General features: G+C 50.7%; 1 protein-coding gene across 4 annotated transcripts in view; it reads left to right on the top strand.

Annotated features, from left to right (window-relative positions):
* Window positions 1-7,765: 7,765 nt before the first annotated feature.
* LOC135826122 (myocyte-specific enhancer factor 2B-like) overlaps window positions 7,766-16,201 on the top strand; it is a 19,641-nt gene continuing 11,205 nt past the window's right edge. For 2 of the 4 annotated variants that reach the window (XM_065338762.1, XM_065338761.1), the window contains exons 1-3: window positions 7,937-8,310; window positions 12,436-12,639; window positions 13,825-13,881. In XM_065338762.1, coding sequence (XP_065194834.1) covers window positions 8,035-8,310; window positions 12,436-12,639; window positions 13,825-13,881 — 537 coding nt within the window. In that variant the 5' untranslated portion in view covers window positions 7,937-8,034. Of the gene's footprint in view, window positions 7,873-7,936; window positions 8,311-12,435; window positions 12,640-13,824; window positions 13,882-16,201 lie in introns of those variants that run through there. The other 2 variants (XM_065338764.1, XM_065338763.1) reach the window with 2 other exon arrangements.

The following is a 16,201-nucleotide window of genomic DNA, read 5'->3' as shown; positions in this document are numbered from 1 at the left end:
TCCTCTCCTGATTACGTGCGACGGTGCTTCCCCTACAGCATCATTGACGAGTGGAACAACTAATACTTGCCCCCAAGTGTGCTGCAGTTTCCGCCACGCCTGACGTCCCTCCAGTCGTTCAAGGGCAAGGTGCATCAGCACCTACGACAAAGCCGCTGGTATTGGGCTACAGACTCGCTGTAACACCCCATATACCCACAATCAACTCCCTCCCCCTCACATATCTATTTACATGTGTTTCGTAATCCCGTCCATGGTGCGCTGGATAGCGCTAACGCGGAGACCCTAGGTCGGCGTTGCTAGTCCCGCCTCACCGGCACAGGCTCCCTGAGAGCCCCTACTAGTACATTGTCTGTCTTTCTCCTTTGTTGTCTCGATCATTATTTTCTTTTGTCTTCTTCTTCTCCTCTCTTTGTTATGGTCTATCAGTAGGAGGTGCATTCTGTAAAAAAAACAAAAACATACATGTACAACATACACGACATACATCCTACCCGTTCTCGAATATGGCAGCCTTGCCCTCTCCAACACCACACAGCAACAGTGGGACACAGTGAAGAGAATTCAATGCCTTGCTGTACACATCTGCCTTCGGATTCCCCTCTTTGCACCAGTTCACCACAGTTCCCTCCTCCATCACGCAAAGCTTCCCACCCTTAGCTCACGACTCCTTGTTAAAAGCAAGCCCTACTAGCATGCGACATCCACCACCAAACCTCCCCACCACACCTGCAACGACCACATCTTGCACCACAACGTCAACACCAACCACACACCCTTCGACAGACAAGGACTTACTCCATCGAACACGCACACACAAACAGGCAAACATTTGGCGTGCTTCCTGCTCCAGCTCTGGCTTGACGAGGAGCTGGGTCTTTTCGGAGTTCGTGAAGTATCCGTATCGCCGTCCAATTGCCTGCAGCTCGTCCCACCACAACCGAATCTGTCCCAGCCTACCTGCTCCGCTGGAATCATCCGCATACCAGCTCTGCCGGATTGATGTGTGTTGCTCCTGGAGACGAGTGATGATCGGTATGGTGGCAACTGCGTAAAAGGCCATGGAGAGGGGGTCGCCCTGCGTGGTTCCCTCACTCGACTTGAATTCCCCTCCACCTGCAACAAAATAAACGTGCAGCCGTTTGAAAGGAGTTCATGATGACGCTGGAGAGGGCAGGACATAGCCGCTGGACATTGTGTAGCGCCGCTTCTCTGTTCAAGCTGTTAAAATGCATTGCGAGCATCCACCAACAGCACTCCATCTGTCTCCTCGTCATTGTAAATCTGCTGCACCGCATGCACCGCCGCCTCTATCCCAGCTGGTTGGCCCGCACACTTCTGGATAAACCCGCAGTACTTTTCCATTCTACTGATAATGATATAATAATGACATTATTGTTAATCGTAACGAGGCGGGGATAACCTGCGCCGTACTAACATCCTGCAATGACATGCATGCTGTCCCGACGATGACGCCACGCGTCGGCAGTTGCACTCAGACTCAGCTCATGCACTATCCACTAGGTCTTGGTGTGTGCAACTCTGCAATGCATACCGATACCGGTACGTCGTTACATGTCACGTGTCCCCGGCGCCATGCATTCACACTAGACCACTGCACTACATGCCGTCCACTTGCACTGCATCTGCGACAGCATGAGCCGCTTTCTTCCTGGCTACGATCGTGCGCAGTCTCGCTCTACGACGTCTCTACTCTTTTTTCTCTCTTTTCTTTTATGTGCACATCCCGACAAAGCAATAGGGGTAATGAAAGAGACAAAGACAAAATACAAAGACAACAAAGGAGTAGGGAACTCAGTGTGGATACTACATGTACTTGCAGGACAATGACATTGTCATGTACATGTATGGCCCTTTATCACAATAATAGACACAGTGGAACCTGTCTAAGACGACCGCTCAAGGGACCTTCAAAAGGTGGTCTCTGTTACCAGGTGGTCTCCTTATCCAGGGTCATTTGACTGAAAGTAGCACCCCTCGGTCCTGGTTTCAGTGGTCTTCTAGGACAGGTGGTCGCCTTATCCGAGTGGTCGCCTTGACAGGTTTTACTGTACATGTACATACTATGGGTACAGCGTGCAGCGACAGAGTCAAGAGACATGAACCACATTTTAATCCCGTGGTTCATGTCTCATTGCAGTGTAGACTCTACAATACTCTACAGACAGACTCCAATCAGTCATGATGATTGACAATCATTGTATTGCCCCCATACCTAGCCACGCTAGAGAGTCTACACCACACGTGACCATGGTGACATCATAGTTACATGTACAATCATCATCATGTACCATGATTGTGCAGGTATATCGAGACATGTACAAGTCGTGTACATGACTGTACATGTGCGTATTATAAACCGTCGTCGCGTTCGATAGACACACACCTAATGTCCTTCGGAGTGGGACGTCGGACTCGTAGGCGACCACTTCTGCCATGTCTACAGACTCAGCACTTCTACTTCTAGCACAATATCTCATCTTACGCTGACATACTGACTACAGTATTACAAAGACATGGAGGAGAGAGAGACAGACAGACAGACAGACAGACAGACAGAGAGAGACAGAGAGAGAGACAGAGAGAGACAGAGAGAGACAGAGAGAGACAGAGAGAGACAGAGAGAGAGAGATAGAGAGAGAGATAGGGAGAGATAGAGGAGGAGGAGGAGGAGGAGGGGAGGGGGCAGAGTAATATGCCTTGGCGGATAATTCTAGACAATTGACACTCGGATTCTGCTCGAAAAGCAGTGATCGGCAGAACCATACAAACCTATTGCAGGCACTTCCTTGGGCCTTCAGTGGACGGCAGATTTGCCAGCTAGATACTCCAGATCCGCGGGCCAGGTGGATTGTACGCTGCAGGCTTTCAGGAGCTGCGGTGATGAACGACGCAGCAGCCTCCTGAATACGGCGGGCGGGCTTCATTGCGTACCCTGGTCTTTATGTGGCTGACGGTGGCTAGCGCATCACCAAGCTGTGGGCACTGGGCGACGATGTTCTCAACGAGCGACGAGGTGACGGATCGAGAGGAACAGTACTGTGTCCCCAGTGTGGTCGGGTCAAGCACACCGAGCCCGCCTTCATGGCAGGGGAGAGAGAAGAGATGTCTGAGAGCGGAGTCAATAGGCTGTCCCGTCAAGTAGAAGTTTGGTGTAGATGATATGCTCGACGGGTGCCATGGCTTCCGGAGCCTCCTTCTGAACTCGGCAGAGGAACGTCCACTTGCTGGCGAGGCCACGCGTGAAGGTGCAGCCTTCACGCGACGTGGCCTCGCCAGCAGGTGGACGTAAGTGCATATGCTGCTTGTGGTTGAGATAGGGCAAAGGAGGACAGCACGTCGATCTCCTTGCACCATGCATCTGCCTTCTTCTGAAGGTAATCCTGAATAAAGGCAGGAGTCACAGTGCCTATCACTGCACCGAGATACCGATGCCCCTCAGCAGTTACATGGATGCCAGTATCAGCGAAGATCCTCTTGGCTTCTTCCAGGCAGTCCAGTTTCACGACCAGTACGGATTTTGCCGCGTTAAGGTGGTACCCGAAGCCTGGGCCGCGGGATATGAGGGAATCCCACCACGTGCGGAGGCGGCGGCGCCTACCGCCAGCAGAAGAATCATCTGCGTACCACAGCTGCCTGGCACCATCCGTGTCGGTTGCCTGAATGAGAGGGAGAATGCCGATGGCGTAGAGAGGCATTGCCAGTGGATCCCCTTGTGTTGTGCCCTCGCTGGAGGAAATGCTTTCACCGCCAACAAATAGGCGACTCGGGCTTCGGTACGAGTTGATGGCCACCGTTGCCAGCGCAGGGCACAGATGGCGAACGTTACGGAGGTATACGCTGCGGTTCAGGTTGTCGAATGCGTTAGCCGCATCACTGCCATCAGAACACCATCAGTGTCAGGGGAGTTAAAGATGTCGGTCATTGCGTGGACTGCGGCTTCGATGCCACAGTCCTGACCTGCACATAGCTGCAAGCTTCCTGCTGCCGACTGGATGTCCCGACCAATGACGGAGAGGATGGATGGACTTTCCGATTATGCGGCGCAGAACCTCGCCAATGCCACGAACACCACGGCGTTTATCCAGGGGAACCAGTCTAGAGGCCAGGTAAGCACCAATGTATTGTGGGTCAACGAACTCCGTGGCCAGACGCCGAGCACATAAGGCAAGAGCATCGCATAGATCATCAGAAGCATCCGAAAACATGGTGCACATCCACCTCCACGTTTCCGCATTGACTCCAGATGGGCCTGCGGCACCGTGGGTATTGAGAGCGGCCCTCCTGATGACATCGCGAGTCAGCGCCTCAAACATCACGGGCCGGGGGTGTGGCAGTGGGGGTGGATTCTCCTGTATCAGTGCGTCCGGACACAGAGGGGCGCTGTCCGGGTGATTTGACTTCAGAGCCTATCGTACAGTGATGCCTGTAGCCTCGTCCGCCAGGTCATCTAGGTCTAGCAATCCAGCCGAGGTGGATTCGTCGAGAAGACTGAGTGGCGATGTGATCTTGCCTCCAGTGACCCGGGAAGCAAAGGTCCTGGCCCGATCTCCGGTCTTTATCTGCATTTGGCTGTAGTCTTGCGAGCGCTTACACAGTTGGATCTGAATTGTGCGTCCCTAATGGCACAACTGGTCGATTTCGCCTTTGTTCCATTGCTCAAGACGTCACTTCAGGAGGGCAGAGTACTGACTCTGAGGCTTCGGGAAAGGTACCAGATTCTGTTCATTGTTCTGCGGTATTATCCACGAAGGCCTATCGTACTATGGCTGTGCGTGGTTCAATTGGGGCCAATCAAAGGCATTCAAAGCAGTGGATTGGAGAGTACTTTTCCATTCTACTGATATAATAATGACATTATTGTTAATCGTAACGAGGCGGGGATTACCTGCGCTGTACTAACATCCTGCAATGACATTCATGCTGTCCCGACGATGACGCCACGCGTCGGCGGTTGCACTCAGACTCAGCTCATGCACTATCCACTAGGTCTTGGTGTGTGCAACTCTGTAATGCATGCCGATACCGGTACGTCGTTACATGTCACGTGTCCCCGGGCTCATGCATTCACACTAGACCACTGCATGCACTGCATACGTACATGTAGTCCACTTGCACCACGTCTGCGACAGCATGAGCCGCTTCCTTCCTGCCTAGGATCGTGCGCAGTCTCGCTCTACGACGTCTCTACTCTTTTTTCTCTCTTTTCTTTTATGTGCACATCCCGACAAAGCAAAAGGGGTAATGACAGAGACAAAGGCAAAATACAAAGACAACAAAGGAGTAGGGAACTCAGTGTGGATACTACTTGTACTTGCAGGACAATGACATTGTCATGTACATGTACATGTATGGCCGGCCCTTTATCACAATCTTTACTTATAAAAGAGAGGCACCTGTGACGTGTGTCTGTGTGTGTGTGTGTGTGTGTCACGCTCCTTATAAAGAAGAGGCACCTGTGACGTGTGTTTTTGTGTCACGCTGAAGCGCTGCGGAGCAGCGCTGCCCTGAGCACGCGAAGCGTGCGAACAGTGTAGCTAGCGGCCGCAGAAGCACTGAGCACGCGAAGCGTGCGAATCGTGTAGCTAGCGGAAGCAGCCACAGAAGCACTGAGCACGCGAAGCGTTCGAATCGTGTAGCCACCACCACGAGCTGAGCACGCGAAGCGTGCGAACAGTGTAGGTACGGTGGTAGCGCTTATATTTATAGCAGACACGATCAGTACGAGTAGCAGTAGCAGCCGCGCGCAGAAGCACTGAGCACGCGAAGCGTGCGAATCATGTAGCCACCTAGCCTAGGCCATAGGTAGCACTAGCAGCCGCACAAGCGCTGCGGACCACGTGAACCGTTCTCTGCAAATAGAAATATCTGCAACAAAAGGATACAAAAGATCTGCACTGACTGCACTCTGCATCTGATCTGCAGTGAAGAGCGCATCGCACTTTTGTTCGTAAGTTTATGAATTTTTTGAGCCGCTTCATCCGCCACCCAGGTGATGGACAACCCTGACCAGCCTCCCTAAGGCGTAACAGACGTCCCTCCTTCTCCTTCCAACGATGAAGAACCTCCCTCATGTACCAGGACTTCAGCGGTCTGGCCACCACCACGTGCTGAGCACGTGTGCTGTTCATGTACTTGCGCGAATTGCTTCACCCGCGCGCATGCCACATTCGGCCAGGCAACGCTGGCGGGGGTGCTGCTAGTAATAGATACATGTACATACTAGTATGGGTACAGCGTGCAGCGACAGAGTCTCATTGCACTGTACGTCTGTAGACTCTACACTACAGACCGAGTAGACTCCAATCAGTCATGATGATTGACAATCATTGCCCCCATATCTAGCCACTCTAATCTATAGAGAGTCTACACCACACGTGACCATGGTGACATCATAGTTACATCTACAATCATCATCATGTACATGATTGTGCAGGTATATCGAGACATGTACAAGTCGTGTACATAACTGTACATGTGCGTAACCGTCCTGGCGTTCGATAGACACACACCTAATGACCAGATAGTAATGTCCTTCGGAGTGGGACGTCGGACTCGTAGGCGACCACTTCTACCATGTCTACAGACTCAGCACTTCTACTTCTAGCACAATATCTCATCATACGCTGACATACTGACTGCAGTATTACAATGGGGGGAGAGAGAGAGAGAGAGAGAGAGAGAGAGAGAGAGAGAGAGAGAGAGAGAGAGAGAGAGAGAGAGAGAGAGAGAGAGGAGAGAGAGAGAGAGAGAGAGAGAGAGAGAGAGAGAGAGAGAGAGAGAGGAGAGAGAGGAGAGAGAGGAGAGAGAGGAGAGAGAGGAGAGAGAGGAGAGAGAGAGGAGAGAGAGAGAGAGAGTACAAACATTATGGCACTGGCAGGCACTTCCTTGCTCCATTTGCTTTATCCACATACCAAACATGCATGAAACACACTAGAAAAAAAGTACCCAAATCTGCCGGTTTAACCGCCTAGGGCATATATGCATACAGCTACCCAACACCAATAATAATTATTATTATTTAACCAAAGGTGAGAAGGCACTGAACGAAGTGTCATTTTTAATATTGCTGACCAGCGTTGCATCTTTTATCAACAGTAACTGGCATGCAGAGCAATTTTGGTCCACTCAAGTTTGACAAGCTGCCGTAAATAGCCATCGGAGCGTGTCAAGATAAGAACTCCTCGCCGGCCTACCTAAGTCCTTGACCACCTCTGCCAGCACACGGAGCATGCAGCTGCCACTAGTAGTGCACTGTGCTACTGCACTGCTAGTGATGGGCTATAAAATACTAGCTGACAAGTCACGTAGACCATGTAGACGGCGTATGCGTAGGTAGCCTACTGGCAGGTAGGTGTGGATAGCTGCATGGCCAGAGACTCAGACAGGATCAGCGTGCACTCACCTGCTCACTGACGATCTGCAGCCTCTCTGACTTCGGCTGATCTGCGCATGGCACATCCAATATCCATTCATGCTATGGCAAGGCGTACATGACCAAAAATACAGCACAGATCAGACTGGCGCGTGCATGCACTTACCTGCACTAGCGCACTGTGTTGTTGAGTGTCAGATGCAGAGTTTAGCACCAACCACACAGGTAGATCTACCATGGGTACTGCATGCGGTGGGCATAGCCTAGCCCGTGCGTGCAACACGTCAGGCACGAGTACTTCTGAGCTCTGGGCCGTCTGGCCTACACGGCGCACGGTCTGAACTCGGCTGATGACTGTACAGAAGTACCTGAGTACTGCGGACAGATAGTAAGGGAAGAAACAAAAATAAACTCAGAAGTTCTTGTAGGTATGCCATTGCCAGGCCAGAAATAGCCTGTCCCGAGTTCGGAGGAAGGTGAGCGTTTCAATCCGCTATCGATGTTTTATTATGTTTTGCGATTGATGCGGTGCGCTGTGATGAGCCTTGTAAAGCTGCAGTGCATGAGATCCACCTTTGTCTTCAGTTGTCTGTTTGTGCTTGGCTCTCTTGTCCTCTCGCCACTCTGGCGATGTTGGGATGATCACTTTTGTGTGTATGTGTGTGTGTGTGTGTTGCGTGCTTCTACTGTGCAGACTTCGCCAGCGTTGGTCCCTGAATCTTCTGTGGCTACATGTACAGTGTGTGCGTGTGCGTGTACGTCGCGTCGCAATTCATCCGCCTAACTTGCTGTCGTTGTTCTGCCCTGCCGTCGAACTGGCCACCCGTCCCAAGTCGAAGCCCAAGCCAAGCGCAGCTGAGATGGGAAGAAAGAAAATCACGATACAGCGCATAGGCGACGAGCGCAATCGCCAGGTTAGATATTTGTTTCTTGTGATGGCCGCAATGCTGCTGCTGCTACTGCTGAGCTGGGCGCGCGGATTCGTGTTTCACTGCAAGAGAGCGCGTGCATGTGCTTATGTGTGCGTTTGCTGATCGCATCTAGAGGTTTTTGTTAGTTGTCCCGCTAACCACCAACCAGACACTACCGTCGATCAGATGGAATCGGATTCTGTGCGCAGTGCGTGGTGTAGTCCGCACCACCAGTACAGACTCAGTATGTATGTGTCCGTTTGTGCGGTGTCGCACGCTGCTTCTATTCTTAGCGTTTGCCCACTTGGTTCTGCGTGGTATTTTGGGTAGCAAGGAAGTGCTTCTTCTGCATCTGACAAGCCGTTAGACGTTTTATTTTAGGTGCTTCGCTCCTGCAACCCGTACCGTCGAGGCTGTAAGCTTGGATATGCAATCATGTACTAGTACTACTAATCGATCGCTGCATTTTTGGCGAAGATGCGAACACCATTTTTCTTTGTTTCGCTCTGGTGAACGGTATTCCTATGTCGGCTTTACAGTTTGCGCACTTCACTGGAGCCCTTAGCGCACAACAGCAATCGCTAGCGGAACGAATATCTGTGCGCCGACATTTTTGAGTTCGTCTGGTGCAGCGTATTGTTGTTCTTCGCGCTTGCCGAACGAGTGTGGCTTCTGTCGAGTGTATACTGTGTGGGTCTACGTGTCCTGTCTCGTTTGTCGGCGCTTCGCGTTGCAAGGCAGTGCCAGTGATCCAACACACCGGCATCTCCGTCTCCGCGTAGGTGTCTCGTTGACCAACAAGTCACAACAGAGGGAAACGCTAGCGGTCCTTTCGGATTGACGATTCCCAGCACGTCGTGTTTGGTTGTTACCTGCACCGAATGTTTGGAATGTTGAGCGCTCGAGCTACACGTGCTGTGTGTGTATCGTTTGTTTCTAGCTACGGTCGGAGGGTGACTCTCGAATGGATCAGTTCCTGTCTGCATTAGCACGCTGAGAGCGATTCTTTGTTTGGTAATCTGAGCAACGAAGTGTCACCGAGAATCACTAGCTAGCGATCGTTAGGACGCTGAATAGAGATCGTTCGATGGCGGCGGTGCCCGGGTGCGATTGGAGGAAATCAGTGTGCGGAGTGATGACCTCTGCCTCTGGCACAAACATGCTCTGTTGTGGGCTTGTGTTGTGCGAGGGCTGTTGCTTTGTCCTGATGGCTGAACTCCATCGCGTTTAGCCATCGTGGAATTCCAGAAATGCTTTTTTAGCCATTGTAGAATTCCAGAAATGCTTTTCACCAGGCAAATATAGGACGACGAGAAACTATAGCAGAATGGCGCGGCAGAGTTTAGGCCTTGTCTTTTGCTTGCATGGCCATACCGTTTCTGTTCTGGACTATGGTGATGTCGCTATGTGTACTACTGACTGTGTTGGGTCGTTGTTGGTTGCTGTGGTGCTACTCAGCGCTGCCTTTAGAATTAGATTGCGTTTAGTGATCTAGAATTAGAAGGACAATACAAAGCCAACAACGACATGTATCTCTGTTTGAGTCTAGCATCATTAGCAGTAGCAGAAGGGCGTACGTCAGGTACATGCTGTGCTAGTGCTGCAGTACTAGTTGCAGCGGTAGCACTGCGGCAGCAGTTGTTCGTAGTGGCGCTCTGTTTGGTGTTGTAGACAGCAATGTCTCCGAGTCTCATTTGTTTTGAACTTAGCTGCAGGAAGCAGCAGCAGCAGCCTTGTTTTGACCATGAATTGAGCGCAGTGGAAGGAAATAAGGGCAGGTGTTGGCAGCCATGTGCTGAAGCTGAGCTCAGACCCTGGAACAATGAATGATAGAAAACTGTCTGGACATGTAGATGTGAAGAGTGTGAGTGCGTGAGAGAAAGAGAGAGAGAGAGAGAGAGAGAGAGAGAGAGAGAGAGAGAGAGAGTGTGTGTGTGTGTGTGTGTGTGTGTGTGTGTGTGTGTGTGTGTGTGTGTGTGCGTGTGTGTGTGTGTCGTGCAGCTGTGTTGGCATGGCCCCAGCTTTCCGTGACTGCGCAGCTGTGCTTCAGTGGGCGCTTGTCTGCACACAAGCGGACTCATGCAGCCAGCCATGTCGGTGTGAATGAAGTTTTTTCTCCGAAAAGAAACAGATTGGAAGCTGTGTACCAACAATGAAATGCTGACGTGACTGTATTTCTCCTCGATGAGAGTAAATATATCAAAGTTTGGAAAGACAATTACAAAGATACGGGCATCTGGATGGACATGATTTCTCACCCGGCGTACACTGTGACGCAGGTTGATTGGCCCTCGGTTACCAAGCAACAACATTCGATGCCACACATCCACATTTCCGGTGCGTTACGGCCTTGCTAAGACACGGGGCCGATAGAAAACCTCACCATGCGGTCCTGCGCTTGGCGATTCCCAGTGAATTTATAGGGTGTTGACTGAGCAGTATTACTGCATTTGAGCACAGTACTGTCGAGAACGGAGCACCAAAGAACGACCAGGCTAGACCAGGCTAGACCAGGCTAGAAGTACACCATGCACAACATGCCAATGATGTATAGACGGTGACTCTACTATACACAGCCTGTAACACATGAAAATAAGAACGGTCTAGGCTAGGAGGCTGACTCCCCCCCCCCCCCCCTTAGTTCTTCGGTGACTAACAGTACTGTAATAGGTTGCGCTCTTTTTTAAATGCCCTCAAGATCAACATCAAGCAGTGCAACACTCCCCCCTCTGCTAACAGCACATGTCGATATGAGTATGTGGTGCGCTATCAGAGTAGTGTGTGTGGGGGGGGGGGGGGGAAGGGTCCCCCCCCCCCCCTTGGGCTAATCCTGTATCTGCATAGCAAGTGTATTCATACGACGGCAAAGCGACGTTTGATGGGGTATAACAGAGAGATGAGTGCAAACCTCAACATATTGAGCTCATAGAGAAAAGAGGTCACACGCCCACACACACACCCCTCCTAACAGCCGACCACTGAGGCACGACAATGGGCTACCTTTGACCATAACCTTTTTTTATATTATAGAGCTACACATGGTATCCAAATATAGGAGCATGGTAATCTGATGCCAATTTTCCTCTAAAACAGAGTGGCAGCACATTACCTTGCTGGGCATTTGAGTTTGTTGTTATCTTAGCCTGCAGAGTTCCTGCTTCTGTGCATTAATGAGGCTAGTGTTTCACTGAATCAGAACTGGTTTTCTTCTGCATTGTGTTGTCTGCTGGCCGAAATAGCCTCTGGGAAGTTCTGGAATAGGATATGTCCATCTGTGAGCAGATTGAAGTGAGGGGGTGTGAAGTGGTGTGTGCGTGGGCACCCACCTGAATCATTGTGGAGTTGCATAGGCACAGTGACAGTTGAGATTGCCCAAATGCGCGTGTGTGTGTGGGGGGGGGGGGGGTGCGTGTGTGTCTATGTGTGGTATGGGGAGGGGGGGGGGGGGGAAGTGGTAGTATTTGCGACCACCTGCTCTTAACGACCGTTTTTCCATGCACGGACAATTCTATAAAGACGCTGTGGGACCTGGTTCTAAAGACCACCTGGCTTTGACGACCGCTTTTCCTTGCATCGTGGGGTGGTCGCTTAAACCAGGTTCTATTTTAGCTTGTTGTGTGTGCAACTAACCTGAGCCTATACTAGTATACGCAAGCATGGGTGTATACGCAAGCATGGGTGTATACGCAAGCATGGGTGTATACTCGTGATTCTACCGTATTTTCCGTTAGAGACGCATTATAAATACACTGGCACAGGAATAAAATATACCTTCGGCGGTTCGAGCATTATTTGATCCGAGATGCTACGGATATCCACTTTAGGCAAGCCCTGTGTGCGGGCGTCACTTTTAAAAGAAGAAATGGCTTTTAATTTACTTTCTTTTACTCGTAGTCTTTCCTGGAGCGTGTCTCAAGGTGTGGGTGATACTAAACGTGTGGATCGCGATAGCAAATTCCTTTCCTTTGTGTACATCCTGTGTAGTGTGCTCTGCCCATGACAGGCATTGCGCATCCTAGCATGTCAAGGCACACTGTGTCTGTGGATATGTTGATGTTTAGGATAGCTGTGCGTTCCCTTTCTCATGGTCTGTGTCTCCGCTATGCACTGGTTGTCGTGTGTTTGCAGGTGACATTCACCAAGCGCAAGTTTGGCCTGATGAAGAAGGCGTACGAGCTGAGTGTGCTGTGCGATTGCGAGATCGCGCTCATCATCTTCAACAGCAACAGCAAGCTCTTCCAGTACGCCAGTACCGACATGGACAGGATACTCCTACGCTACACAGAGTACAGTGAGCCGCACGAGAGTCGCACTAACTCCGACATCATCGACGTGAGTTGACAGAGTGCTCATTCACAAAGGGGTACATTTCGGCAAACTGCCGGCAAAGTGTAGAGCGTTTCAAACGAGAAAGAGAACGAGGGCCAGTCCGGACTCGTCGTAACTCAAAGTTTCATGCCATTGCAATAATCAGACGAGTACTCATTCATGTATTGGCATGAAGTTGTCGGTAGTGCTTTCATAGCTTTCACAGCTGTCTTCTGAGTGGTGTGTACAGTGAAAACAGCTTATAAGCACACGAAGCACAGGAGCCATATGATTTTTTCGACTAGGCCTTTCATTCCATTACTCTTCAGGTCGAATACAATGGTGATTAGCAAGGTAGTAAGCAAGTCCTTATAACCGGCACTTTTGGCGGAAAACAGCTTAGTATGTACAGGGGGCGGGGGGGGGGGGGGGGGGGGGGAGGGGATGCAAGACCTACGATTGTGTAGTGCGTACTTTTTTTTACAGTTGACGAGAAATCGGCACACTTGATTGCAGTGCGGGTGTAGTACGTACTTTGGCTAGGAAGTACTCTTTCCGCATTCCCTTTTGAGTACGTCCTATCAGGTTGTGACTGTACAGTGCAGGGGTGTCAGACGGTATTCGACATTGGTGAGTAGGTGGGGGTCCCCCCCCCCCCCTCGGGAAAATTTGGCCCAAATAGCCCATATTTCATTGCTTCAAAATCACAAGATGAAATTATTGGTGCGGCTTTGGCGAGACCTGCCGTACCGGTTCTGACGCCCCTGCAGTGCAACTCGCCCAGTATGTCCTCTGATAAGACAAACCCTTGGTTTGTACGGACCGTGTGTGTGTGTGTGGGGGGGGGGGTATAGGTGTAGTGCCCGATAATAGAGGTTGTTTGGATGAGAAATGCATCGTGCACTAAGAACACCTATTGTTCCCCGTTGGGGGTACGTCTTGTAAAGGTTCCACTGTATTTCAAATTTTCAATATCACGTCCGATTTTCCGGGTCAGCTTTTTTCCGTGTACTGCATGGCATGCCTGTTGGGCGCTCATTTCTTCTTCTCTCTGACCTTCTCTTAAAAGTACGGGTCGCACATCCGCGTAACCACCGGCTTACGATTGTGTTGAGAAACACCACCAGTTTAGAGAAGTTTCGCTCGTGCCAGGCCATCACTGTGTCTTTTTGACCCTCCCTTTTTTTAATCCTCTCCTTTTCCCTGCAGACTATCAACAAGAAGGAAGCGAAGGGAGGCAACCCTGACTCACCCGATGAGGACATGGTATGATGGCTCTGATGACTATACAGACTGTATTCTCACACGTGCCTGGGGGGGGGGGGGGGGGGGGGGGAGCAGCTAGGTAATGTACTGTACTTCATGTTCCATGGTGGTGTGTGTGTGTGTGGGGGGGGGGGGGGGGGGGGTAGTGTGTGTGTGGGGGGGGGGGGGGGGTAGTGTGTGTGTGTGGGGGGGGGGGGGGGTAGTGTGTGTGTGGGGGGGGGGGGGGGGTAGTGTGTGTGTGGGGGGGGGGGGGGGTAGTGTGTGTGTGGGGGGGGGGGGGGTAGTGTGTGTGGGGAGGGAAGAGCTAGGTACTGTACTTTATATTCCGTGGTGGTGGGGGGGGGGGGGGGGGGCAGGTAGGTATTGTTGTTTTCAGGAGCATAAGCCGCACTTTTAACACCCGTAATTCAGCCAGAAATACCACCACTTGGACCTAGCTGTGATGGTTCACTGGGACATTTGGTCACCTTATGAGAGTGGTCGCCCTGACGAGCAATAGTTTCACTGCAGTGGCAGTGGGTGATGATATTACAGTCGGTGGTGGTGAGTGAAATCCAACCCCATGTATAGCGGAGGCGCGGTTTTCCGCACAGTCCACTGTTCCTAGTGCCTAGGTTGTGCAGTGCCAGGAACTGTAATATTCTCGAGGTTGGATTTCACATAGCATTATTGTTGTAAGTACCTGCATTTGGGAAAACCGTAAATTGTGATACAGAATGCCAAAACCAAGCGGGGTAAAATAATTACCAAAATCCAGTAGTGAAAAGAAACGATATAAATTGTACCATGCCACTGAAACGGCTATTATTAGAAGTCACTTGCCAACCCACGAAAAGATGAAAACAGTGGAACCTGATCGAAAACACCCAACACTGTAGTACCCCACTTTACAAATAGCTCATACATACTTGCTTACACCAGTAACGTTGTTTTAGTGTAACTAGCACTTGTGGCTTGTTAGTTCCAAGTGGACTTGACTTTGGTGCAAACTTAACCCGAAATGTAGAATATTTAGTTTCAGCACAGAGGGTGCTTTGATTCTAAATTCTTGAATGGCTACTTTATGGATCTGAAGAGTTGACAGCCCTGGATACATCGTGTAGTTCTCTCTACACAAACTAGTATTGTGTGGAATGCGAGGATATCCTAAGGGGTCCTCGCAAAAGTTTTCTGTCAGCCCTGAAAGGTTCATTTCGTACTCACCCTCCCTCTGAAAGGAACGCAGCTTGCCATATGTACAGTGTCGGTCCACTTGCGATTTTGGCTCCCACGTACAGCCATACCTAGGCTAGTGGCAAGCATGCCCAAACAAGTCCATAGCCTGAATACCAATAGATGTGCAGCCTGTACAATGTACTGTTTGTACCGTTAGTACAAGTAGCTGTGGCTTGTCAGGAAATAGCACTTCCTAGCAGGGCAGAGAGAGAGTTGCAAGTAACTTCAAGTGCACACAGTCATGTATGATGTAGGGTTGAGCACCTACCGGTATGTGCTTGGATGGGCAATTTCATGGGCCCTGCTTTGGGCCCTGGAGCTCCTTTGTTCTAGAGGTGCTTAGTAGAAGAAGCCCTATGGTGATATTGTACTCACTGTACTCACTGCGTCTAACTGGATCAGATCTGATTCTGACACAATTCAATTTGTACAGTGACGATGACAATGGTGCTGGTGAAGAGGGTCAGTTAGGATATCCGGCGCTCGATAGTGTTGTGGACCTGCTCTGACGTGTTGTTGACGTGTTGCTGTTGTCGTCATTGTGGACTCCCTCCCTAGTAGCAGTGTAAGATCTGAGATGAATTCTCACATTCCAGACCTGAGCGCCCACTTATGAAGTACGGGGGGGGGGGGGGGGGGGGGGGGGAATAGCCCCCTGAGGACCAGACACTGATGAAAAGTGATGGAGGGGGGGGTGCTAAGTGCGCAGTATGACAATCCACCTCATTAATTTGTCTGCTGAGAGCACAGTTGGAAAGCCAACTGAGGCAATCGCTCTGACTGTGTCCCCTATGGGCCTCCACACTCTTTCTTCCACTGCGCTGGTGTCTAGACAGAGTCGTGTAGGTAGATGTCAGACCTCTACTCATGCTAACATTAGGCACAGGGACGTACTAAAATTGATCGATATGTCCCTGTGCCATTAAGTGCCTTCAGTCAACTACTCATAATAATGTTTTGCTAGATGAGCCACCTAGAGTCAGTGCTACATGGGGGGGGGGGGGGGGGGGGGACTGCACATGTACTACTAAATCATGCAGAAATTGCAGGAGCCAACACACTTTAAACAAGGTCTTGGAGACAGCAGTTTTAGTATCGCTACAAC

Source organism: Sycon ciliatum, chromosome 10 (assembly GCF_964019385.1).
Source record: "Sycon ciliatum chromosome 10, ocSycCili1.1, whole genome shotgun sequence".
NCBI classification, from domain to species: domain Eukaryota; kingdom Metazoa; phylum Porifera; class Calcarea; order Leucosolenida; family Sycettidae; genus Sycon; species Sycon ciliatum.
This window is presented reverse-complemented; position numbering and strand designations above follow the sequence as displayed.